The sequence below is a fragment of the Syngnathus leptorhynchus genome, chromosome 12 (assembly GCF_054491065.1).
Source record: "Syngnathus leptorhynchus isolate UIUO chromosome 12, UIUO_Slep, whole genome shotgun sequence".
Lineage (NCBI taxonomy): Eukaryota > Metazoa > Chordata > Actinopteri > Syngnathiformes > Syngnathidae > Syngnathus > Syngnathus leptorhynchus.
This window is the reverse complement of record NC_141206.1, coordinates 8,522,145-8,548,315: the sequence shown is the minus strand read 5'-3', so window position 1 is coordinate 8,548,315 and position 26,171 is coordinate 8,522,145. Positions and strand designations below refer to the sequence as shown.

The window sequence follows — 26,171 nt, the reverse complement described above, 5'->3', positions numbered from 1 at the left end:
TGGAGGTTGCTGGGTCCGTTGAGTCGATTCGGTCCCTCGGGGGGAATCCTGGACCGCCTGAGGTGTGTGGATTGCGAGAGTTTGAGTGACTTGCCAGACATTTTGTGTAGGCTTCTTGGAAGGCTTCAGCGTCCTTCTGCAGCTGACAGATCCAAGCTCTGGATTCCATCAGCAACTCGTGTGACTCATTTCTTCTCGGCATTGAGAAATTCTGTATGTTACACTTAGAGATGGCTCGGAGACGTTTTTGGAATTCTTGATTTTGATGGAGACGTTTTTTAAGGTTGTCAGCATGAGTTGTGAACCACTGTAAGTTCTCCTCACATTGAGTCAGCTGGATTTTCAGATTGGCGCTTTGCTTGACCTTCAGCGTGAGCTGCGTGTGGAGAACTTGCTTCTGGTTTTTGGCGGCTTCTTTTTCCAGTCCATGTTGACTTTGTAGCCTTCGTAGCTCAGACTGCAAAGCCAGAGAAGGTTTCTCTAAATCTGCGCAAATACGTTGCTTCTCCACCTTCAATTCCTTCAGTTGTGTTTTGAGAAGATATACTTGTTTCTCTAACTTTGCTTTTGTGTTTTTTAATCGGGTGTAGTCGCTCATATTCTCCAGTTTGTCCTTCAGGAGCTCCTTCTGTTGATTCAGCAGTGAAGTTGTGTGAAGTTCTGCCTTCAATTCCTCCTGCAATCGTTTCAACTCTGAGATGACTCGATTGTGGTCTTCTGCTTTTGCAGCCATTTCTGCCGGCTCATTTTGAGGACGTGTGGGTTCTTCTGTTGTCTTGATGTATTCCTCGTTCACCTCCAGCTTATATTTTGAAAGTTCATTCCATATCCTGTAGTCATGTGTGCCTTTCATTGTTTTCATCACTTGCTCTCTCCGCCTCAATAATTCCTCGGTGGTCTTGACCTTCTCTTGGTGTCTTTTCAAAATCTCTTTAAATGCCTCCATTTGCATCCTAAACTCGTTTTCTCGCTGCTTCGACGCTTCCATTTCTTTCAACAACACTCGACGCTGGACAAGGGCATCGTCTTCCTCGGTTTGTTTTTGTGCTGGATCCATTTTGTTATTTTCTTTGGTCATCAGTTCTTGTCTCACGTCATCAAATTTCATTTTGATCATCTCAGCAGGAGACTGGTCTGTTTGAGTTGACGCATCACGGTAAAGACGAGGTTTGCGATGCCTCACCACATCTGCGAGAAGTTTGATTAAAAAGCCTCGCTCGTGGACGTCATCCGTAAGCGAAGATGTGGAAATTGGAGTGCGCAGTTGGCTTTGGAGCATTTCCTGCACTTTTTTATCCTTCAATCTTTTAAAGAGCTTGTCCCTCAGCTCACTGGAAGATAAAGCATCCTCCCTCGGTGACAACATGATGATTGTCAAGTTTGATGCGTCCCCCAAGATATGCCTTGCCTTTGATTTTTGAAAATGTCAATCAAAATGATTTTGATTAAAAACGGTAACAAGAACAAGCTCGGCAACCTTTCGCTCGCTTTGTTCAGTGATCTCAAAGAGATTAAATGTGAAGTGCATCACAAAGTCCAACTTCAAATCAATTTGATGCCACACTGACTAGAAGGTGCATGACTGTCATTGCCATGGTAACCTTACAAAGCATTCTGAGGTAATATATGAGAATGTTTTCCCACCCCCGTACTTTACTCTTTACTAATTATTTAATTCTTTATTTATTTTGTTTGCTTTGGCTACTAGTTAGTGATTTACTGATTCCTCCAAAACAAATATAAAAAAAATGAAAATCATTTTCATGATCTAAAAATATATGAAGAGGTTTTTGTGTTTCTTTGTGTATATGGAGCCAATTAATGACTCTTCCATTCATTTCAATGGGGGAAAAATGATTTGAGATACGTCACGTTGCTCTTGCGTTTGCTTTTGTTTATGCAACCTCACAGCAATATCACATTACTGAAGAAACGCCCCCCCCCCCTCCTCTCCAGTCCACTCGTGTGACTTGCCCGCGCGTATGAGGCACAAAAATCCCACGCAACAACGCAGCTGCTTCCATTTCTCACAGCGCGATCCACCATCTCACTCCACTTTTTGCAGCTCAGGAGAGAGAAGCTCAAGTCTCGCATGATGGCCACTTAATTAGCTCCTCTTCACCTCCAAAGCAAACTTCTTCAGCCACCTGTTTACATGTGTTTTATGTGTTTGCGCTCCACAGTGAGGTAGCCTGCAAATTCTTTTTTTTTTTTTGACGGATTACTGTCCCGCGCCGTGGATGCTGCTCCCGTTGTGGGAATCCCGCGGGACCAGCCTGGCAACGATCGTTTGTGAGTGGAGGAGGATTATATGCGCGGAGATGCTGGTCTTGGTACCCCTTCTGTGGCTTCTGCCTCTGAGCCGAGCAGCTCCTCCGCAGACCATTCAGGAGGACACCGGGGTGGTAAGAAGTTTGTGGATTCATAAGATCCTGCTTTGTTTTGGCTTGGTGGCAAAAGGGTGTGAAAGTGCACTATGGTGATGGAGAGCCGTGATATGAGATTGCGCAATAAAGAAATAGAAAAAGGTGATGTCACACAGCACGCTGACATGAGACGGGGTTCACTTCCAGCTCCGAGACAATGCCACTGAAATGGATGGATGGATGGATGGATGTGTCATTTTCTGCCTGAGACGCTTTGGAAATGTGTCACGTCACTTTTTTTGTTGTTGTTGTGGCACCACATGAGTTCAAACTCATGCTCAGGAGAATAAAGGCTGAGAGTTTGGCAAATCTAACCGGAGCTCTGCTCCAACTGTGTCAGATTAAAAAAAAGAAAAATCGGAACCACTAGAAATCATTGCTCCGTCCTTTCCGTTCCCTTCTTTTTTGGGGATTTCGGAGAAAAAGCTTTTTTTGTGTGTGCAATAACAGAGTTAATTGCTATTTCTGATTAGTGTCAGTTGATAAGTTTAATTAGAGGACAAAATATGAGAGACTCAACTGCAGCTGATATAATACTTTTCATCGTAATGGCTTTTGCAGCAGATGCTTTTGTCTTCCATAACAAATTCACGCAGAGAGCCTCTCCGATATTCGCCCCGGACGCTCTTAAGCATCTGGGTCTTTAGTGTCCCTCCGGTCTCCATCTTTTGTTGCGCCTCCAGCCAAATTTGATGACGGACATTGTCTTGGCTCTATTGTATTGTTTCCAAATCCCTAGGGAGCTTCCGCCTTGATGGTTTTGAGATCTTTTGCAAACTTGGCAGAAGCTAAATAATGACATAATTATGTTCAATTTAATTGTGTGAAAGCATGGAGGGCATTGGGGTTACTGGACCAGAACTTTTGCTATGACTGTAGCTGGGAAAGTTTTTTTTTTAATTATTATTGTTTGAAGGCAGTCACAGTGATGCAGATGAAACAAGCAAAGTAGAAGTAAACCAAAAAAATGATCTCCAATATAAATTCGGTTGGGTTAGGATCACTTGGGAGAGGGTGGAGTTCGACACAAAAGCAATTTCCAAATAATAGGGGGGGGGGGGGGGGGGACCAGATGGGCTACAGACCCCCCCCATCCCTCCCACTGGTGACCTTCTTGATTGATTGCCTTTAAAAAAAAAAAAATAACTCCTCCCCACCGATCAAGCTCGCATCAGCTGTTGTGAGCAGGTGGATGAAAATTTGGCCAGCTTTTAAGTGGGTTTCCTTTATCTCGCCCCAGTGGTGCTCCTAACTGTTATCCATTGGTGACACGGCCCACAAAACAACAACCAGCCCACAGAAGCGTGTCGTCCTCCACCTTCCCCCATGCTGCATCACTTGTGCGCTGCTGCGTCGCCATCTTTGGATCTAATTAACTAAACCACAAAGTTTAAGCACAGCTCTGAGCCATGCGTCCTTTGCTCTTATATCATAAGCGTTTGTATTCCTCTCTCCTGGGTTCCAACATAAAAGGCAATATGATGGAAACAGCTTTTTGATCATCTTTATGATTCTCTTTCATTTGACGCTGACTTTGGTGGTTTCGTGTCTTGTAGTTCTGCAGATTTGACGTAAAAAGGTGTTAGATGGCTAATGGGAGAAAATCATGCTAATCTTCTAATCATAAAATATCTGATGCCTCCATCTGGGTTCATTTCTAGTGACTTGAAGGAACATGCTGGGCCCCTCCTACGGGACTCACGTAACATGTCTTTCCAGAATCGGCATCATTAGCTTTGCTGTTCAATTCTGTTTTAATATCACGAGTGGGCTTTTTGAAGCGAGCATCACGCTGAAGCTTTTTCCACTGCGACAAGTTCACCCGCTATAGAGCAGCCTGTATAGGAAACCTCAAATCAACTCCATGTGGATGGTTTTATTTTAACCACGTTAGCACAACCCTCTCCTTTGACCAGATCAAAGTTTGGCTTTGCTGCTGTTTTTCAAACGATTGACCAGATTGTATAATTACAGTGGTTTGTGGTGTTTGTGCTGGCTCGAGTACGGACGCCCAAAATAATCTATAGCTTTGCCATCTGAGCTGCCAATAGTCTGCTTTAATAACATGATCAAGAAAACCCCGAAAGGAAAAGTAGCGCTGCTCTCAAATTGTTTGCAGGAATTGGTCGCGTTAGAATAAAAGTGGTTCGTTTGTGTGCAAAAACTTTGATATGACTTCACATGTATTTTTTTTTTTTTTTTTGACTGAGCACTGCCAGCACATGGGTATTTCCTAACAAGTCACAGTTGGATAACGAAGAAAAAAAAAAAAAAAGAAGAGAGATGAGGATGATTACATTTGCGGTGTCCGTGTCAGAATAGTTCTGGATCCCATTTCTCGGAAATGTGGATTGAAGGCACAGAGGACAATCATAAAAGACTTGAGTGGGTGACAGAGAATAAGCGTCAATGGCCAGTGGCTTCACAGCCTCCTCGCTTCAATTTAAGCACATCAAGTCGACACTTTTCAACGTAAGAGTTTGCCCATTTCAACAGAAGTTCAAATTTCAACCTTCCGGAATAACTATTTTCTAGCTGTTGATATATTTCAAAGCCTCAACAGGAACTTGTAACTTGGAAGAGTGAGAAAGCTCTAAAAATAAAACACATATAGTAGACATAAGCCTCATGTGTGTCGGCGTATGTATTTTTGCACATGCATCGTAACAGCTGCCACAATTCCTGAGCTGACACCGGCAGGATGTGGTTCACGGTGAGGTTCATGATTATGTGTGTGTGTGGCCTTTACGGCCAGACACAAGGGCGGTACGCAACCCGACCATGTTGAAGCCTATAGATGCTCCTACATTTAGCTTTGAATCTTACTCTGTGCCTTTGTCAGACGGTGTTCCACAGGGATCAATTTTGGAAACCTTGCTATTTTTTGGAGATTACAGTTTAAAAGTCCACTGAAAAAGTATGCATGATTTGGATTTTTTTTTTCTTTATGTAAATGAGAAAAAGGTTATCCAATTGAAATACATTCAGTCTGCAGAGAAAATGGAAATGATTGCTTTTGTAACAAGTGGGTTCATTGGGGCCTTTTGTACAAGGAAGCAGAGGTGGCCGCAGTTACCGCCTGATGGACGTAACAATCACATGATGACGTCTCAAAAAAGTCGACTGGACAATAGGGTGGGCTGCAGTTTGAACATTGCATGCCATAATTGCAGTGATTAAGAGAAGACCACGGTGAAATCTGACAGCGTGCATTGCTCGGGCCATCGAGTCAGGTTGTTACAATGGAAATGGGTCATGGCAAGAAGAAAATGCGGCAAAGCTTATGAGTCAGAGAAGGGCGAGCGTTTGTCGTGCTTCATATATAAAACCACATTCCATTTATAAAATCTTACCACAAACATATGTTTATCCGTTTTCCAAGGATATAATATGAAATGGAAATGAAAGACATAGTTTGACAGAAATAACAACCAAAAAAACCAAGGAATGGATATCCCGGCAGCAGATGGCAAAATGTCCTAACTACAAATTTAATTGTCCCTCGAAAAAACTACCCTCATTACTGTTGCACTTAACAGCTGTTTCTAAAGGACAGAATAAAATAGTTCCTTTTTTTTGCCACAAGCAAATTTGTCATTTACAATCTCTGCAAGAATGCCAAGTGTATGTCAGATTGAGCACATTTCTCAGAACCTTTCCACCAAAACAGACTGGCATCTCATTATATGCGCTCTGTTACGCCACTAGAGCCAAAGACTTCCTGGAGTGAAGCTCTGGCAAAGACACGGCTTGGTTCACCACAAAACATGCACTGAGCAGAAATCCTAACTAATGGATGCTACCCGAGTCCATCCTCTTCTGTTCCATTTGGCTGCATATGGTCCAATTAATTCTCATTGATCCTAATGACCAATAAAGACTAGGTCTAGATTAAAATGTGATGAGATTTGGGCTCAAGGACTCCTTGTGAAAAAGTCTGTTAGAGAGCGTTTGATAAATGGAGCTGTCTGCCTGATATGTGTGGAGAATCACACTTTTATGTTGTCATGTGAAAATCTTGTCACTATAATTACCGGTAACCGTTTTGAGAACGTAGAAACCAGATCATGTGAGTTTCAAGAAGTGAGATTAAAAACGTTTTATGGGAGGCACATATTTTAACTTGAATTAACACTCAGCTCAGCAATGTCAATACTCCTTTTAATTAAAAGACATCTTCCTACTCCATAAAAGAGTGACTTTACTAAGAAGTCCCTATAAAGTGATTTCAGTGATTTGTTCCTCAATACGTGTTTGGAGATAAAATAGAATAATCTCACAATTTGACGACATATTATTTCGCCTATTCTCATCTTTCTTTTCTTTTGGTGTATTTTAGTAACTTTTGAAAGTGTCTGGGGTAGCTCGGAACAATGTCAACGCTATAATCGACCGGGTGATCCTTGCGAGAGTCACCAAGGTCACAAGGTGACATTTCTCCGACTGGGTCATTTCCTGTCAGTGAGGATGAACATGAAGGGAGCCAGCAGCTGTGCATCAGGCTTAAACAGGGAGTGATTGTGGGGTAGAGGAGGTCACATGCATGAGGGGACGCTTCACAGAGTAGTTGCCGTGGTGACACCATAGCTACGGAACTTGTATGTGTGTGTGAGGCAGTCATTCATTAAAGAGTGTCATGGTAGCGTCACAAACAAAGGTATGGATGTGTGTGGTCGAATTTAGCTAGCATGAATAAAAAGGCCATTATTTTTTTTTATTTTTTTTTTATTCACTTCCAACACGTAAAGATAGCTCGCTACCTTCCAGATTGTGTTAGCGGTCACAAATTGTTGCTACTGTCGTCAACAATACAACGACGTCGTGAAATCAAGTTGAATTGCTAATCAAAGGTGCTAAAAAGTGACTGTATTTTACGACCATTGGAATTTAGCGGGTGCTGAAACGTTAGCGGCTAACAGCGCTCAGGCGCATCAGGCCAAATATTAGCAATAATTGTGTCATACAGTTTTAAAATTACTCTAAAGAATTTTTTTTTTTTTGAATAGAGGCAATTTCTTTTGTTAGAAGTCATCCAAAGGAAGCACCGCCTTATATTGACTCCTCATGATGGAAAGTATAAATGAAGGGATCACTTGACTTGTCCTCTCAACACCACCTGCAGATTTCAACTAACTCACTGAAATTGCTTTTCCCTCCTTGCATAGATTCCCAGAGTCTAATAACTTTGGCAATCATTACACCTTCTCTTCACCAGCCTTCCTCAGTAGCTGTTTGGAGGACAACCCCAAATTCAAATACATTTCCTCAGCGACGAACCAAAATGGCATTCGTAGAAAAGTAAACATCACAAGCTGCCCGCTGTCCCGCACATTTGCCTTCCCCTTTCAAACGCGACATTGATGCTCAATTTAGAACTGCAGCCCGCATTCATCAATGTCTCCGGCGCACAAAGCATGGGTTTCTCCTTCGAATCTGTTTGCACTGAACAAGCAGAAGAAATGTGATTCACCCTCAGCTGCATATCAATAAACGCATAATGTAAAAGAGGATTGAATTAAGTTTCGTGTGGGCGATGTCAGACACCCCTGCCTCATGGATTAAAAGCCGACTGGATCTACAATTACAGTCGAGATCCTCATACTGTGAGAAGTATCACTCAAATGAGATGTCAGATTTAGACCTCCATGATTTTGATGCTAAAGGCTTTGCATATACTATTCATAGACACTTCTCTACGTGATTCATTATTTTGCTCTGAATGAAAAAAAAAAATCATTCCATTCGCTTTTCAAGCTCTTTGCTGATGCCAAACCTTTCTGTATTAAAGGATTACAGGTTCCTATGTCCAGGATTACCAGGGTACAAACATCCTCACATCCACGTATGGTAGCAAAGAATGAGAGTATGTCAAAACTGGAAGAGAAGCTGCTTAAGCCTAAATGAGGTGTGGATGCGGAGGACAGTTGAAGACTTTGGCACATACTAAGCTGTGGTGGTTTTTGTTTTTTTATTTTTTATTTTTAGTCATTTTATTTTTAGTATTTTTTATGTCATTTTTGGTGTTTCCATTTTTATTTTTCGATTTTTTATTTTTAGTTATTTTATTTTTTCTACCACGGTTTGTTTCCGTGTTTTCTCTCTGGAGAATGTCCTCTTAACGTTTGTAGCCAGAAATAAAGTATTATCAAGCACTAAAATAAAAATAGAAGTAAAATATAAAGCAAAAAAAAAAAACAATGGGCAACGACACACATTTTATCGTAGTTTTGACACATAATAAAGTAATTTCCATTTATACAAGATCTCTAGTTGGAGAAGATCCTGTTATATGGTACAAATATGCTTCTACTGTCACTTTACACCTGTGACATTTCGATTGTGTTTGTATATAAATAGCTCCACTGTAAAGAATTTATGTTGAGTTGCCATCGAAACCGAAACATTCTCGTTGGCATAGATAAATTTGACCACACTTTCTCATGGAATTGACCATTTCCATTGTCAAACGTGCACAAATTTTCACAATCACTAACCGACGTCATCGTGTCCATCACTGCCGGGCCAATGGTGAGCGCAAATTTTGTTTCCATGACAACCTTGGGCAAAACCTGAGATCTACGACCAGGTTAGGCTAGGTACGCTTGTTAACTAACTAAAAGAGAACTGCATCTGAAATAAAGTGTGCTGTGTACTTAAAAATGGAACATAAATCATGAGCTAATTAATTGAATGTAATTGTTTGTAAAAAAAATTTAAAAAAATCAAAAATGGGGTTACAGTTGGCGCTCCCTTTTTCATGTTCCAGGTAAAAGGCGAGTGAACCAAGTGAAGATGTTTGCGGGAGGACTGGCTGACACCACAGAAAGTGCATTAAAGTAATCCAGCCAAGATGTGATGAAGGCACGGATTAGTGGTTCAAAGTGCGGCTTTTCAACAAAAAGCTTTACTTTTGCCGGCTGCCTCAGAGGAAGAAAAAAAAAAACACTTAACTACTGCACGATCCAATTTAAAACAGAAAAAAGCACCTATTAAGACAAAAGCATTTCAACTCGTCAAGGCAGGCAGGGACGGTGTTAGGATTTTTTTTTCATGGTGGCATGGGGGTAAGGATATTTCAAGGGATCTGCATAAAAAAAAATTACAAACCCCAAATATTCTTCAGAAAATGCTGATAAAGATTCTGTATATGTCTCTTATGAGAGACGGGTGGGAATGTGGGAAAAAAAAATCCCAAAAGTCACATGGGGATGGACAGCACCCCAACTGTTCCACCCCATCTCTCTCCGCTTGTATGTATATGCAGTGCATGGACATCTCTGAAGCAAACCAGTCCTGACCTTCACACATGTGACCGTTCATTGAAGGAATTCACCAATCAGCAGCAGATGAGATGAGGATCAATCTTATGGAGGCTTGCCTGCCTTCCTGCTAAATTGTGAGGCTTAATACAATTAAAGTCTGAAGACAAATCAATAAAGATTAACAGCTCAAAAGTGTTTGCACCCTTCAAGTGCACCCAAAAATAACAACATTATGTTTTCAAGTGCACAATTTCATTCCTTTACAATCTCACTTTTGCTGACCTAAAAGATCCATGACAGTAGTCACTAGGTGACATTGAAGTATTATTGTTTGAGGCACGTACAATCATGCAATCTCTCCATGGACATGAAAACTCGACTTCAATTTCCATATTGCCCACCACTGCTGGAGGTTAGATCTTCCCCTGAATTTGTATGTTTGATGCTCACGGCATTTCTCAAAAGGATTGGGCCAGATTTTGAGTGGCCCAAGGACAAACAGAAAAAATACAGGGAACACAATCATGACAGTGGGGTCTTACCTTTGTTTAAAATTAGCTGCTGAGTGGAAAGTGTGTCAAAAAATATAAAAACTAAAAGTTATATTGTAAATGTCTATCAAGTAGCTGATCGTTAAGACCTCCTTGGCAATAGATGGTGCTATACTGCAGCTGTTTGACACAAACGGCAAATAATAATCTGCATCAATTGATGAAATCTTTTTGTCCATATGCTAAATAAAATTTTGGATATCAAAAGTACTAGCAGTATCGCTACCCTGGTGTCTTTTTGTTGTGGGGCTGGAACAGATCGATAGCACTTCCATTCATTTCAAAGAAGAGAGACGATTTGTGTTGTGAATGTTTTGTGGTTACGGAGCAAATTAAACTCGCATGTCAAGTCACTTTTGGATTATTTTAGTCTGAAGTGTCATTTCACTAAGTGACTTTCTGCTTTATTTGGAGTCAAAATGATGATCAATTACCAGCGTGTCAGGTCGTATTACCAGGCAGAAGATGCGTCTTTGTGACTGATAACACTTGAACTCAACTGTGACGTTCCCGTTTGCGATCCATCTCTTTTTAATCTGGTTTTGTTTAAGGAGAACGTCTGCAACGCTGCAAGTCGTCTTCTCGTAGTATGTCATCGTTTGAACAAAGGAATCATCGGTCTTCGAGGCGAGCCATTTTTAGATGTCGTTGTATAACTCGCTGATGGGACAAGACGAAAGAAAAGTGCTTGAGGAAGAAAAAATGGCCTCCGAATCATTAAGATTGAGAAAGTTATGCGGTGGATGTGTGAGTCAGGCCAGTGACATTCACTTTTCTATGGTTCCGTAGGCGACAGTAATATGCGCTTAGTCGAACTGGGCCAAAGTTTACAAGCAAATCATTGGAAACTGTTCCTGACCTTATGATTGGAATCAACTTTAGGGTACATCCACATAAAAAGGATCATAAACAGTTAGTTGGATGTTTTTTTTTTAAAAAACAAAATAATCTGCTCATGTAAGGTGCTACAGGAAATTTCGGTATGATTGAATCTTGTTTTTGCCTTCAGGACTGGCTGAGCAAGTTTGGGTACCTCCCACCCGCTGACCCAGTAACTGGCCAACTTCAGACCAAGGAGGCTTTGACCAAGGCCATTAAAGCCATGCAGAAGTTTGGAGGACTCAAAGAGACTGGAGTCTTTGGTAAGTAGATGAGTTTTGCCTTCATATTGCAAAAACAAGCCTTGATGATCATAAAATTTTCCCGACAATCATTTTTTTTCTTTCCAGATCAAGCTACATTGGGACTCATGAAAACACCCAGATGTTCTTTGCCAGATGTGTCTGAAAGTGAAGTGACGGTGGGCCGCAGAAAACGAAGTCTGAGTCCTCCCAACAAATGGAAAAAGAGGCATTTATCCTGGAGGTAAGAAACAATAAACGCTGTTCAGCAGCCCGAGGGATGGCCGCTGCTTCAGCGGCGGTTTGTAAAAGTGGTCCTCTGCTTCATGTGCATGTCCAACCACATGATTCAAAATTCTTTACAACCACTGCCTACAAAGCCACAAAGCTTTTTTTTTTTTAACTCTCTCCATGTTTGTAGTAAAACCTGGAAGTAATTGCTCCAGTTGTTGTTCCTGGCCAGACCTTGATGAAATATTTTTTCCCTAAAGCTTGGTTGCTTAGGATCCAAGACTGTTATGTATCGAGCCAAATGAGTGTGAAGACGGAGAGTGAGGAAAAGCAGTTTCTTCTCCCTTTGCATCTGCCGAACCATTTCTCCGATTTATGAAATCCCAAATTCAATTCAATCATCACCCTTCTGCAGAGCTTAATGGAGGCCCATTCATTTGAAACGTGTTGGCGCCAACACGCATCTGGAACATACCCCCAATCACCCCCTCCCACACCTGAACCGCAATTCCGAGCCCAAATCCGACCTCGTGCACCCCCAATTACCCCCTCCCACACCTGAACCACAATTCCGAGCCCAAATCCGACCTCGTGCACGCCTTCATTTTCCTAATGAAGCAAATGAGCGCCGTTAATAAAACATTCACCCAAGTCCACGGGAATCCACAAACGTGTGCTATCAGTGTTTACCTCATTAATAACCGTTAAAGTCGCCAAGGCAAGGACGGTTAAAAACAAGCGAGACCTGATTGAAAGTCAAAAGTAGCGGCTAATGAGGGGAATGCTAACCACAGTCATAAGTCAGCGGCAGGGGTCCGTCATCATGCTAATTATAACCGTAGCTCACAGCTGTTAGCGACCGTCATGAAATGCCACAGCTGTATCCATAGGGGGGCCGCCGCTTTGCCGTCGATCCGACCCTGCGACTATTTGAGATACATAATAACGTGAAACCGCTTGCAGTAATGATCGGGCACACCAAAGCACGCGGAAGCTACTTTCTTCCCCCTTGGAACTGTTGTAATATTTATGGCGTATTAATATGGTCATTATCTTGGACTGTGTCTTTATATTTTGCACAATAAGATTTAGTTTCTCTTTTAGAGGTTGCTCCAGAGACACGGTAGCTTCATCTGAGGAGACATTTGGCCGTGTGTCTAATTGGTAACAAAGATATCAAGCCGCTAAATTGCATATCGGTAAACAAATTAGCATTTCATAGCTCTGCCGCTATCACGTTACTGGCACATTGTGAATCAGGTGTAGCAAGGTCACGGGGAAAAAAAAAAAAAAAGTTCATAATATGAAAGGGGATGCATTAAAGTACTAGAATAATATTCCGCTCATCCCGATGCAATGAAGTGCAAATTCATTCAAAGTAATACAGTTTGCCGGTCTTAATGAAAGCCGCGCGTTTGTTGGTTCTCCAGAGTGGCCGGCGAAAAAGCGTATGAGAAATAATATGAGTTTGTCTGTGAGAAGCAGCATGGTGCCACATCTCGACTTCCAGAATATAGATAGAAGAGTTGTAATAGAAGAAATACAAGTTGAAGAAGCTAAACTAACTGTTAGATTCGTTAGAGCTTCTCCTTGTCAATTTTATTGTCGCAAATGACTCTGCAGACAGATTATACAAACACTCCACGCAACCTCTATTGGTGCCCGGCAAAAGCTCGACCTTCAGGTGGCTTCCTAATCGGCTATAATTCCGTTTTATGTCGTCGCCACAGCCCGTGGCTCAGCCTGACTCTGATAAATAGGTCGATATTGAACACATTTAACATTTACGATTGTCTTCCCCGCCTGGAAAAAAAAAAAAAACCTTGAACACAATCCACACCACAAGACAATCTTTTGAGACATGTCATAGATACTAATGAGGACTGATTCTTATCTTGCCGACTTTGACCTGAAATACGGGTTTCTTTGTCAGTGTGTGTGTGGGGGTTGTTTTTTTTTGTGTCAGCTTTGAATTTGACTTTATGGTGCACATCACACATCATACAGACCACAGAAAACAGACCTTGTGTTCTTCAAGACTACAAAGTAACATCATTTGAGAGGCCCTTTTAATTTTGCCGACCTTCATCCTCAGCCCGAACGACAAGAATCGTGACTGTGCTGACTCGTCGCTAATACACAGCTTGGGGCCGCATCACTGTCAGAGGAATAGTTTGCGATGTGCCAGCGTGAGCGTCACGGGTGGGCGTGTCCTTGCCGTCTGGTGCACTCGAGGAGACGTTTCGTTTCAATTAGGAGGCAAATTAGCGTTTGTCACCACAGGGTAGGTCTAGAAAGTGTGTTTGCAGCCCGTGCCATGTACTTAGCATCATTTGTTTTGCTGTCTCTCGTCTCTATGGGGCTGCACAGCCACAAGAAGTCAAAAGTAGACTGATGAGATGAAGGCCAAACCCGAGTAGTCAGACACTCTTCATTTGAGCCATTACCAGTGCAGTTTTCAATGGTAGCATGAGTGCGCCAGATGTTTATTTGTACCTATCCTGTGGGTAAATGAATATGGAAAATTCATGAAAGAAGCATCGAGGTTGAAGAGAGAATAAAATTAGCTTCAGAGAGGTTTTGAAGTACTAGAGACAGTGTTCCTCACCCTTTTATGTTATCGGAAGCTAATGCTAAAGCCACTGTTAGCCAAAACCTGATTTCTGCTAAGGCAGCTCCTGATTCTAACGTTTTGGCTATCGCTTCCAATTAACAATGGTGGATCTAAGAGCCCAGCTGCTAAATTATGTGTAAAGGAAATCATGCAGGGAATGTTAATATGTAAATCTAGAGATGTCCCAATTTGCAAAATTCAGATCAGCTCTCACACTGCAGAAGTAGGCTAAATGGAGAGAATTTCCCACTGTAAACATTCACTATTTTTCCGCACGATTTTGCATACATGTCTTCTTTCTTCTGTTTTTTTTGGTCTCAGAGTGAGAAAATTCCCAAAGAATTCCGCCTTACTGGGCCGAGACACCGTTCGAGCGCTCATGCATTACGCCCTGAAAGTCTGGAGTGACATCGCACCGCTTAACTTCCACGAGGTGGCAGGAAGCGACGCCGACATTCAGATCGACTTCACCAAGGCCGACCACGACGACGGTTATCCCTTTGACGGGCCGGGGGGTGCCGTGGCCCACGCTTTTTTCCCGGGGGAGAGATTCACCGCCGGGGATACGCACTTTGACGATGATGAGGCGTGGACCTTCAGATCACCAGGTGAGAGAGAGAGAGGTCCATGTCCTTGCTGTTCTTTCTATAATTACAGTCTGCTTTTATTTTTACAAATTGGATTATATTTGTTTTGACACAAATTGCCCGTGTGCTTCGGTTCTGAGCTTTTATCTCGATTGATCAAGCCAAAAACTGTTTCTGCCCTTGAGAGATGTTTGGGGATGCGCAACATGCTTTTTAAATGTTTGCAACTTGGAATGTTGTCTTGTTTCTTCTGGTCACCTTTCTTAAGGTTATTTTTAAGACACTTCTCTTGCGCCAAGTTATTTTGATGAATCTAGCAAAAAAGTGTTTGATCCAAAATTGCACACTGAGGAGAGCTTTTGATTTGTAATGAGGACACGATGCTAAATGCAAACCGGTCTGCCAATTCCTGGTCAGCGCTGGAAAACACTCTACGCTTGGGGCTCAGAAGAGTTTTGTATGCTTCCAAAGTATTTATGGTAATGGTGATGGAAAATGTTCATGTTTTGTCTGATTAGCCAATCATGAATACAGAACAATTTCAAAATCATCTTCCAGGTTTTGATTAGCCTGTTTTTCCTATCACCGCCGCTTTCCCAATGGATTTCTGAAGCAAACACTTTTTCCAAGCAAACCAGCTGGCGTGCGATGTCGCAATGTGCCGTACAAAAAAACCTAACTCGGTTGCTAACCGACGTCGCTCTACATGAGGACAAAATCGGGTCAAACGTCGTTCCTCGATTAATCGATGGGATAGTCGATTCCAAAAAGACTTGTTTGTCCTAAGAAGAAGAACTAAAAGAAGAAGAACTAAGAACAGAAGAAATTCAAAGAAGTGACCAAAGTTACAAGATGACTGCAATATGTCATGAGGCTTTTACTATGAAACCTCTTTCTCCCTGGAGGAGAACTTTTTTATGTGAACCCATTTCCTCACCGCCGTACATTCCGCATCGCCGAGTCTCACAATGTACCGTGCATCCTTATCAATCAATTCAGAGAGTTGATCCAACGCCAGCTGCAACACAGTCAGCTACATAAACAACCGCACTGCCAATGACTCCTGGGCAGGATTTTACTAAGTGTTTCATCTCCTTTTTGTCACAATTCTCAATCAGCACTTTGTATGCTGGAAACATTTCATCCAGTTATTCTTGGCCAAGATAAAATCTCAGGGTGAAACTTAAGTAATGGCTGAATGTGTCTCTGTTGAGAGACATAAAAAGAGGAAAATAGTCCTTCAAGGTGTAGCTATGCTGCCTAAGCACGTGAGTAATGAATCGTACTGTACTCAAGGTCAGTGGTGTGCAGTGATACAAAAAGTGCTCGTTATTTCCTCTTGGCTTGTTTCTGTCCTGCGCACATTTCGAGTGACTCTCTAGCATGGATGGCTTCATGTTCATTCTCATAGCTCTTAACTATACATATATAATACAATTTAAATGCATACTGTATGAAAGAGTACCAAAACATTTTGGATTCACGACCATGTTGTCCAAAAGGGGTGAATTGACGCATGGTCTCATCATAAGCAAAAATCCTCTAAAGTGCCACGGTTGCAGGTTGAAATTGTGATGATAGTTTTTTATTGGTGTCGGTATTTGGCGCCGGTCCACTGCGTTCCTAGAGGTCCCTCTATCAGGAGTCATTTGAGAAAACAAGATCCTATTGATTTTTCAATAAAATGTGACAGAAAATGCCACACGAGGCAGCTAAGGGCAGATTGTTGGGATTTTGAAGGTATTGTTGTCCTAAAAGATCAGAGTTGATGTCTTGGGAAGTTAAATCTAGCATGTTTGCTAGCTTGTCTACTTGTGTTTTTAAAAGTGCTATTCAAATGATAACTTGCATGCTTGACAAAAAACAAGTGTTCAGTTGAAGTGAAAGAAAAAAAGTGTGGATTTGAACTGACGATTTTGAAGATTTTAAGTGCAGTTATCTTAAAAGTTGATGTTATTTTCATCAGTCTTTAACTATTTAGCGATTGTCGGTAGTGGTGGTGAGTACCAACTAAGTTCAAGTGGCCATCAATCGTGCGTGTGTGGGTGTATGTGAATATGAATCATCGAGTTCCGAAAGTTGTTTTTGCTTTTAAGACAAACCCCCCGCTGTGTTGAAGCCCCTCAAGGGTTATATTTGCATCCGAGTGCATCGGACCTTTTAATCTAAAACGCAAACATACAGTCACGTACGGTATATGTCCAGCTGGTCGCGGAGGGATTTGCTTGAACTCAGAAGATGGAAATGGAAATCCAGAAACACCTCAAAACAAAACAGTTATTAGAGCTTCAGCGCTAGCACTTTGCTACGAGCTAAAATTGTCGACAGCATTGTGATGACACTTCACACCACAACATTAAGTGACAGTACAGCCACGCCAATGGAAACATATTTTAGTCTTTTGTAGCGAACAGACAGGGCAGCCATTTTGCAAATAATGACCTATAATTTCGTAGACAGAAAGACATCTTGTTTTGTCGTCCATCAAAGTGCTAATGCACTGTCAGATTGAGTAAGGAACGCAGTCGACTAAACATTACATGAGGTTATAATCACCACAAACTATAAGTGAAATTAAATCCACAACAGGCAGTTCGTTGATGAAATGCTGCCTCCAAGATTGACAATATAATTGACTCTCTATGGGCGCTAGCTTGGTTAAATAGACCAATAGCGGAATAGCACGAGGAGGGTGATAAGTATTTTAATGTCACAGAGATGTTATTAAGACACCTGGGAATACTATCGAGGGGAAACATGACTCATTTCGGAAGTCGGCCCAAAATAAGACATTGACTGGGGGTTGACTTGTCTTTTTGCTACATTGAGCTCATTGGCCAGCTCCTCGGAATGGTGCAGCGCTTCCATCGGGGCGTCGCTAATTACTTCAAGTCGCACACATATTCCACTCGCATACTTGCTTCCGTCCCACAACGGGCTCCTCCATCCTCACCAGACGTGTTTATCACGGTGTCTGCGTATCCGCCCAGACAACAGCTGTTCAACTCAGCTGCTCTCCTGCCGAGCTATCTGATCCCAAAAATTCTTCAACTTTCCCACAATGGCACGCTGATGCCTTCAAGAACTTGTTAGGTCATCTGAATGCTAGCACTTCAGATCCGTAATCATCTCCAGAGAAATGGACCTTATCGGATCAAATCCAACGCTGAGTAATTGCCTTTGCTAATTCCCTTTCACCACCTCCCAGTGCATTGTTCTCAGCGGGACATTAAATCTTGGTCCGCAAGGGCCGACTCCTAATGTGCGTGATGATGCTGAATAGTGGAATATTAAGCAGAACACTTACTGGACCGGTTCACCGCTGCTGTAGCGGACTTCCATTAAGACTTGTAAGAGGGGTGATATCAAATAAGAGGTCCAAAAAGAAGTGTTCTATTTTTTATTTTTTTTTGCTCTCATAGCCATTGAATGGTTTTTATTAACTATCACGCATGAAGCAATCTGCTGCTGACAGCCAATTATCTTGAGTGTAAAAAATAAAAAATGCCTCGTTAAGCAGGTGAATTGTCCCGCCGCGGTGCGCCTGCATATACTAAAAAAAGAAAACGGAGACACTTTTGATTATTGCGTCCTGGTTGAGCTTCTATTCACTGGAATTATGTTGCACATACGATGAGATCATTGATCTAAGATGGCAAAAAAAATCTTTTAATTGAGCTAAAGGTAGGGGAAACTTTTTGGTTTTTTTAAATACTCTTGAGTCATGTTATGTTCAAATGATTCTATAGAAGAAAAAAAAGCGTTGGCAAAAACTTTTGGCCCTGTTTCAGCACAATAAAAGCATTTGAGGTGATGGAAAAGCTCCTTAATGACTTGTGAATTTGTCAGCCTTGACTGCTAAATATAAAAGACTTTTGATTACCTGCAGTGGGGTTTCAAAGCTCACTCTGCCTTTCCTCACCACATTTTCTTCACTTCCACTGCCGGCATGCGTTCAATTCATTCATCCTCGCGAGGGGTTCTAAACATAACGCTCGCTACACCATGAGTTCAAAGCCCTTGTTCTCTTCCCTCTCTTCTTTTGTTCACCTTTCCTGTCTGCACCATGTGCTCTTGTAGATTACAAGCACTATTTGTCTCAGCAAAGTCCCAAGTGAGACCCGGTAGGACAAGAGTGTGTCCCCTCGCAGGTCTCAAGCTAAGGTTACAGTCTACAGGGGCGGCTCTGCTAGCTTAACTTTGCTTAGCTTTGCTTAGCTCGTGCGCTGCAATCCCACTAAAACCTGAGTTCTGTATAAAAAGCGTTCAAATGTGGAATTTAAGGGGCTTTTTCTTTTGAATAGCCCGAAGCTGTCCCCGAGGTGTCTTATCTACTCTCTGACTGACTGGCAATACAGAGACTCAGGAAGGCTTAGCAAAGTTATCTCCCTGCCGCACGCACGACTGTGCCGCAATCCTCCCGATTTAGCCTGCCATGCCGCTTAATTTGTTCACTAAGCAGATGAACATCCAGGGGATATCACACCTGAACTGAGTTTTAGAGACGGAACCGTAGGCCACGATCCCCCGGTCTTGCATGACTCTCTGCTCTGTTTTCTTCAGAGTCTCACGGGATGGACCTGTTCGCAGTGGCCGTCCACGAGTTCGGTCACGCCATCGGCCTGGTCCACACCTCGGCCATGGAGTCCATCATGAGACCGTACTACCAAGGTCCGGTCGGAGACCCTCTCAAGTACGACTTACCCTATGAAGATAAAGTCCGCGTCTGGCAGCTGTATGGTATGACGGATGTTGTTTTTTATCGCAACAGAGGAATTTGCTAGTTTTTGAAATAAATCAGGCTGTACCAAATGTTCTGACCGGTGAAGCTAAATCAAGTCGTATCTCCCTGGTCTCAGGTGTCCGTGACTCCGTTTCCCACACAAATGAGCCGGCCAACCCTTCCCAAACGACAGAGCCTCCTGTCCTGATAGACATTCCAGAAAACAAATCCATTCTGCAGTAAGTATAACTGTTTTTCTGATTTGAATCTTATTGCAGGGCAATGAAAAAAAGATTGAGAGAACACGGGCGGTTTATATTCAATCCTTTTAGGATCACCAATTTTTGCTTTGTGCTCTCCCGGTTTACTCAATGTCGATTTAAACTTTCTACAAATTCACAGAGCCGTACAATTGCACTCGATAAAGCCAGTCGTAGAAATTCATAAACATCACACTCATAAGTTCAACTTCATTAAAGGTGAATTCACATCTTTATGGTTTTCCGTACTCGGGTATTACTTTCATTTTTTGCCTAATGTTTTCTCACTCATGCTGAGAAACAGACGTAATGAAGCTATGCGGGAAATCTCAGGCCTGCCTGCATTAAAAAAAAAAAAAAATCACAGTATGTATCCTAATGTGGAATATGTGCTCACGAGTCAGTTCATGCAATTAAGTCGACGCCTTGAAGAAACGGAAGCTTCTATCCGACTATATATATATTATTAAGAATAATTCAACTTAACTTGATATGTTTATGTATTCCATGTATTCCGACGGTTTGACGCCGAAGGTTCCGCTGGTGTTCGACAAGTTCCATGAATGGAGTCTGGCAATCCAAGTAATGAAACTAGATTAGCTCCGACAAGAGCGCCGACGGTGACCCTTACGTGTTAATCGAGAAACCAACGCAGCGCCCGCTTCGTCTATTTCCGCCTTGACAGTCTAATGGGGTCGTCATTACAGATGTGAGCCGCGTCCCATCTTTTAAATTGCTCATAAACCAACAGCTTCAAATTCACCTTGTCGGCCATGACGCCCAGCGCTCTTCAGTTAAATCCGATCATGAACTATATGAATAAATCTGAATGGTTAATGAGATCTTGAAAGGAAAGAAATGATCGTCCACTTTTTTTTTGTTATTTTTAACAATGTTCTTTTGCTCACGTCTATCTCAGGCTGGCGCAAGATGCCCCAGACAGATGCACCAGCTACTTTGATGCCGTGGCCCAGATACGAGGCGAGGCCTTTTTTTTCAAAGGTAACCCGAGCACAAAGACAGAATGACGGATGCAAACGCTAGAGGGGGGGGGCGGGGCCAGACGAGGGGGATGAATGAGCAGAATGAGCTCAAAGGACGGGTAGAAGGAAAATGGATGAGAAAAGTTTTGCCGTGGACGCCCAACTGAGACGCGATGGGAGACGCTGGTTCCTAAATTGCATCAAGCTTTCATGTTTGCCCTCTTGAGTGGGCCGGGCCTCCTGTAGGGGAAAGAGCTTTTGTGTCTTCACAAGCGAAGCTGTTTACTTGAACTGACATTTGGGAAAACCTAATCGAGATTACAAATGCACAAATGTTTTTTTTATCAAACTGGATTTTTGGTTCCGGTTTCACCTTTGAACAAGCCATGAAAATCTTTTGCTAAACAAAAAAAGGCCGGTTTTTATTTTTACACAATCGCAAGATGTCATTTAAAGTCAGAAGCGTTCTCGCTTTCTCGAGAGGCTTAAAATTGTAACGGCTTGCGCATGCTAAGGAGAAATTTCAAGTGTGTTGTCGAAATGGGTTTCTCGGGAGTGACGTGATTTTAAATAATGTTCTTGGTTTGGAATGAGAAAATAAAATAAATAAGATGCTGGCTTTTATGACAATTCATGTTCGGGACTTTGTTTGATTTGTACAGAAGACGGGGAAAAAAAAAAAACCTCAAATTTGGCCAAATTAGATTTTTATTATTGTCAAATGAGAATTGAGCCAAGCACATCAACATCTTATTTCATAATTTTTTTTTTTCTCTTGGCCTTCATAGGAAAATACTTTTGGCGGCTGACCCGAGAGAAGCACCTGGTTTCTCTGCGTCCGGCTCAGATCCACTGGTTCTGGAGGGGCTTGCCCGCCAATTTGGACAGCGTGGACGCCGTCTACGAGAGACCTGGCGACCACAAAATCGTCTTTTTTAAAGGTGCCTCAAACTTTCAACACCTCCTATAGCATGCTAGTGAGTAAAACATCGATAACTGTACAAGAATCAATTCTAATTTTTTTGCATTAACGACTTTCATCACGTTATTGCTGCATAAAATAAATCGATGCTCCCAGCTCTGAGGGAGGACTCGAAAATAGAAGGATCTTTCTTAGCGCGTCTTCTGGGGTCTCTAATTAATGATGCTAGCGTGGCTAAAACAGAAACCTTCTTGAGCAGATTTTTTTTTATGTTTATGGACCACTGTTGGTGCTAAAACATGGAAAAGCCTCTCAGATCTGTATAACTGCCAAGGTATATCACGAATAAAGGCCGCATTGGATTATTTATTTTTTTTTCCTCTGCTTGTTCAGATCTCAAGTACTGGGTATTTAAAGACAACGTGATGGAAGAAGGTTTCCCGCGTCCAATCAGCGACTTCGGTCTTCCGTTGGAGGGCGTGGACGCGGTCTTTGTGTGGCTCCATAACGAGAAGACCTACTTCTTCAAAGACAGCCGCTACTGGCGCTACGACGACCATCTGAGACGGATGGATCTGGGTTATCCCAAAGACAGCACGCTGTGGAAGGGGTTGCCCCCGCACCTGGATGACGCCATGAGGTGGTCCGACGGTGGGTCATCAAATGTGTCTTCAAAAAAGATTGGATGCAAGGGAAATGAATTTTTTCGTGTATATTTAGTAATCCGCCCATGTTGCTGTGTGTGTAACATAAGGCACACCGTGGGCCCGAGTAATGAGAGGAAAAACGTAAACAGTTTCAACGTCGGCTCAGTGATTCATGAAATTAAGCCCTCGATGATATGTGTTGTGTTTTTCAACGCTTAATGAGCGCACAGATGATTCAGCAGATCCGACATGCAAATTTATGTATTATTTTCATAGTGTTGTGCAAGAAAAAGAAACAAGTCCAACAAATTGCCTTCCTACTCCCCCCCCACCCACCCAATTATGGGTGTTAACTTTTGAGTGACAAGCGCCCTCTAGAGGCGGTAAAAATAATGAAAAATGGACAGGATAGTATTTTTTTGTCATGATGCTTGTTTACATTTCCTCCCCTCCACCCTCGCAGGTTCGTCGTACTTCTTCAAAGGGAAGGAGTATTGGCGCGTTCCGAACAGCGACATGGAGGTGGAGGCCGACTACCCGCGCCTCATCGCCAAGGACTGGCTGCTGTGCACCGACATGCAGTCGGATTCGCCGGGCGCCGAAGCCAAAAGCACCGAGAGCCGGGTCAAAGCGCGCCCTCACCCGGACCACGCCGAAAACGGCTACGAGGTGTGCTCCTGCACCTCGGACGGCGCCTCGCCTTCGGGGGCCCGGCCCTCCCCGTCCCCCTTGTGGCTACTGCTGCCCCTCTGGACGCTCGCGCTGGCCCACCGGCCTCTACCCCTATGATGCCAAAAAGACATTTGGATTAGATGATATAATACTTTTGTTGTTATTTATTGCGCAATCCTTAAAGGAGATTCTTGTTTGATGAGGGCATTTTGAGTGCTACAACCATTTTTTGCTTCATATTTTTTTTGCTCCAAAACACCAAATCTATTTTTTTGATTCCAAGAAAGAAGAAAAAACACGAGAGGCAGAGTTTGCCATTAAAAAAACAACCACACACTTTGTGTCAATATGATTTGACAGTCCAAAAACAATAAATAAATAAATAAATCAAGAAACCACCACACCAGAGGAAAAACAACCAACTAGAGGCTGACAGGTCTTCAAACTTGAACAACCGGTGTTGCCGTGTATCGTGACACTGGACACTAATTAGTTTTATGCTCCATCTGCTGTAAATTCTCTACACTTGAACCAGGTCGTATCCTTCTTTTGGAAATGTTGCCGCTATGCTAATTAGCATGCATTGACACCCAAAAATTTGAAGTGAATGAGGCCTTCATTTAAAATAATACAGTGTGATCCATCATGACTTGCTTACTGAATCCTGTCACTATGGACTTGTGCATTTTTTTTCTGCTTTAATGAGCGCTCTGATGGTAGTAAACAAGAGCAAGGCATCGTGGGACCCAGTAAGCACTTTTATGAATGACAATGTGATGCCCCCCCCCCCCCTTTTGAATTTGTACGAGTGCTAGAACTCAATCCACAGAAGTCCAAACGTGCCAGAAGAACATCTGCTTTCTGCGTTTGCAGCCGGGCCGCCAACTTTCAAATGGCGGCGGAGGGAAAAGCGCCGTCGCTAACGGTTTCTTTGCTAAAACTCCCTCGACTGCTCCCCTATTTCCAGGCTGTGAGCATTTCCACATCTGCTTCATCTTTTTTTTTTTTTTTCTATTCCCCATCGCCAAGGTGACAGCACTGCGCCTGTAAAGTTTATACTGATGACTCGAGGGTTTTGAAAAAAAAAAAAAATATATCAAGTGTATATTTTAAGTTGCATTTTATAATGTAAAATATTTTTGTAGAAAAATTAAAATGTACATGAGAGATTTGAGTCGACTGAGACTATTTTTGTTCGTAAAGGCACGTTAGAGGCAACGCGGCATCTTGCGGACGCCAACTGGCAGGTTTTTCCTCGATCTGTGTATTTTCATCTTGCATGCAGAGCACATCTTGTCAATCGACACACACACACACACACACACACACACACACACACACACACACACACACACACACACACACACACACTCGGGAGGTGCTTTACTAGCAGACTTACTGGAAGAGGGATCATTTCTGAGTGTTTCTTAAGGGAAACAAATCAGATACTGTCAATTCTTTGTACCATGATCGGAAAGTGTTCAGTTGGCGCTTTTGTTTCTTAGGAACAAAGTTGATGTGAGTGCTGTGCTTGTCAATACAAACTGTTGTTTGTTTGTTTTTGGAGTCATTTTCCAGAAAGAATTGACACAAAAACAAAAGTGAAGTACTGACAGTGACCGACTGACTTCTAAGAGTGAAGAATGAGGCAGAGATAAACAGGGTAAACAAATATTTGCGAGAAAAGACAAGTGAAGGAAATTAAATGTCATTTTCTGCAGAGACAGCTGACAGATGAGGAGGTAATTAATAGACTGAAAGTTGACTTTTCCTATTTTTTTTCCCAAACTTTCAAACCTTATTTGGATCACTTTGACCTCAATACATGAGGGAATTATACCGTATTATTGCGTATGTGTCTGTAAAATAAGCAGAAATAAGGAAATGGGGACACGTAATGAACACAGCAGAGAGTAAAACAAAAAAAAATCAAAAACATGACAGGATTAATGATCCTATAGAAACTTGACTGGCTGATGTATAAATCTATGAAAATTGTCTTTTTTTTTTTTTTTTCTTGAACAGTGTGTCATCATCATCATTAGTGCAGCGCTGCTTTGGGCTGAGCAGAACCAATCAATCAGCGGGATAAGAAATGGATAGCAAACATGAACCATAAAGTTGGAAAATGGATGTTGGTCGTGTCAAATGTGTCAAATGTTCAGAGTCTGCGCCAAACTGATTATTTCTGCTGTCGCTACTGACACGTTATGAGCTTGTGGTGTCATAAACGCTTGAACACAAGACCGAATTTCTTCAAGATGAAACAGCTCAGCCAGATTATTGGTACTATCACGTTATTATTTGACAAATGAAAATACGTCATTTTTATCTCAAAGAAACACAAATACGTCGTTCCACATGTGTGTATTTTTGTCGCCCTCTACTGGACATAAAGCAGATTACACAACGCGTCACAAAAGCTGTAGATTTCAGTCAGAGGTGACCCAATACTTTTGTCCACGTGGTGATTTTTTTTTTTTTTTTTTTTTTTTTTGCTCAGTCAAGAAAGATGACACATTTCTTCTGGGACAATCAAAAGGCAAGCGCTACGAAATATTCCTCGGGCAGAAGCTCAAGTATCAGAGCAGCGTGCGATCATTAGCTTTTACACGAGCTGCACTTTAGGTCGCCCCGGGCGGGAACATTCTGGATTCCACCTTCAAGTGTCAGCTTGGCTTAAGATGAGGAGCAATGTTTCAACATGTCCGTAGTCACAGTGAGTAGTCCTTCCCGAGAACTTGTAAAAAAAAATTTTAAATCAACTGTAGAAGAAAAGCGGGGGGGGCCTGCAGGGCCAAATGGTCTCACAAGATTCGAGGCATTGTGTGAGCCGCTCCAATCACCTCTTTAATCTCAAACCTTGCTTCGCAATACGCAAGTTAAGCAGTCAGGAAGGGACCTGTTTGTCTGCCACCAGAACCACACCCCACCAAGACCCCCTTGATTATATCGCCTGGCTACCAAACATTTTGAAATTCTGTCCATCACCTTGGCATCGAGAAGGTGAGGTGAATAATTAATGTCTTGCTCTCCCGCTGCAGGTAATATTTCATCTAATTATGTCTCACATACTCTGAATTGGTTTTTGGTTGTTATGTAGTTTAAGAGACCCCCACCCCTTCACCTCCATAATAGTCCCTCCCTCTTTGGAATAACCAATCAAGGTCAA

General features: G+C 42.3%; 1 protein-coding gene and 1 long non-coding RNA gene across 2 annotated transcripts in view; one reads left to right on the top strand and one right to left on the bottom strand.

Moving 5' to 3' along the window:
• Positions 1 to 26,171, bottom strand: part of LOC147048270 (uncharacterized) — a 41,869-nt gene that overhangs the window by 11,802 nt on the left and 3,896 nt on the right. The window contains exon 2 of the long non-coding RNA XR_015067819.1: positions 21,582 to 21,669. This is a non-coding gene — a long non-coding RNA (uncharacterized LOC147048270). The remainder of the gene's footprint in view (positions 1 to 21,581; positions 21,670 to 26,171) is intronic.
• LOC147048272 (matrix metalloproteinase-17-like) lies at positions 1,991 to 24,065 on the top strand. The gene is made up of 10 exons (XM_085925869.1): positions 1,991 to 2,405; positions 11,249 to 11,381; positions 11,469 to 11,604; positions 14,527 to 14,813; positions 19,356 to 19,532; positions 19,652 to 19,754; positions 20,695 to 20,777; positions 21,547 to 21,699; positions 22,074 to 22,331; positions 22,791 to 24,065. The coding sequence occupies exons 1-10, from the start codon at positions 2,241 to 2,243 to the stop codon at positions 23,114 to 23,116; spliced, it is 1,821 nt and encodes a 606-aa protein (XP_085781995.1). The 5' UTR covers positions 1,991 to 2,240; the 3' UTR covers positions 23,117 to 24,065.

Excerpts from the sequence above, each read along its gene's own strand:
- LOC147048272 (XM_085925869.1), top strand. The coding sequence starts at position 2,241 with ATGCTGCTCCCGTTGTGGGAATCCCGCGGGACCAGCCTGGCAACGATC. Across the intron at positions 19,755-20,694 it reads GAAAACAAATCCATTCTGCA|GCTGGCGCAAGATGCCCCAG; the intron begins GTAAGTATAACT and ends CGTCTATCTCAG. Across the intron at positions 21,700-22,073 it reads CAAAATCGTCTTTTTTAAAG|ATCTCAAGTACTGGGTATTT; the intron begins GTGCCTCAAACT and ends CTGCTTGTTCAG.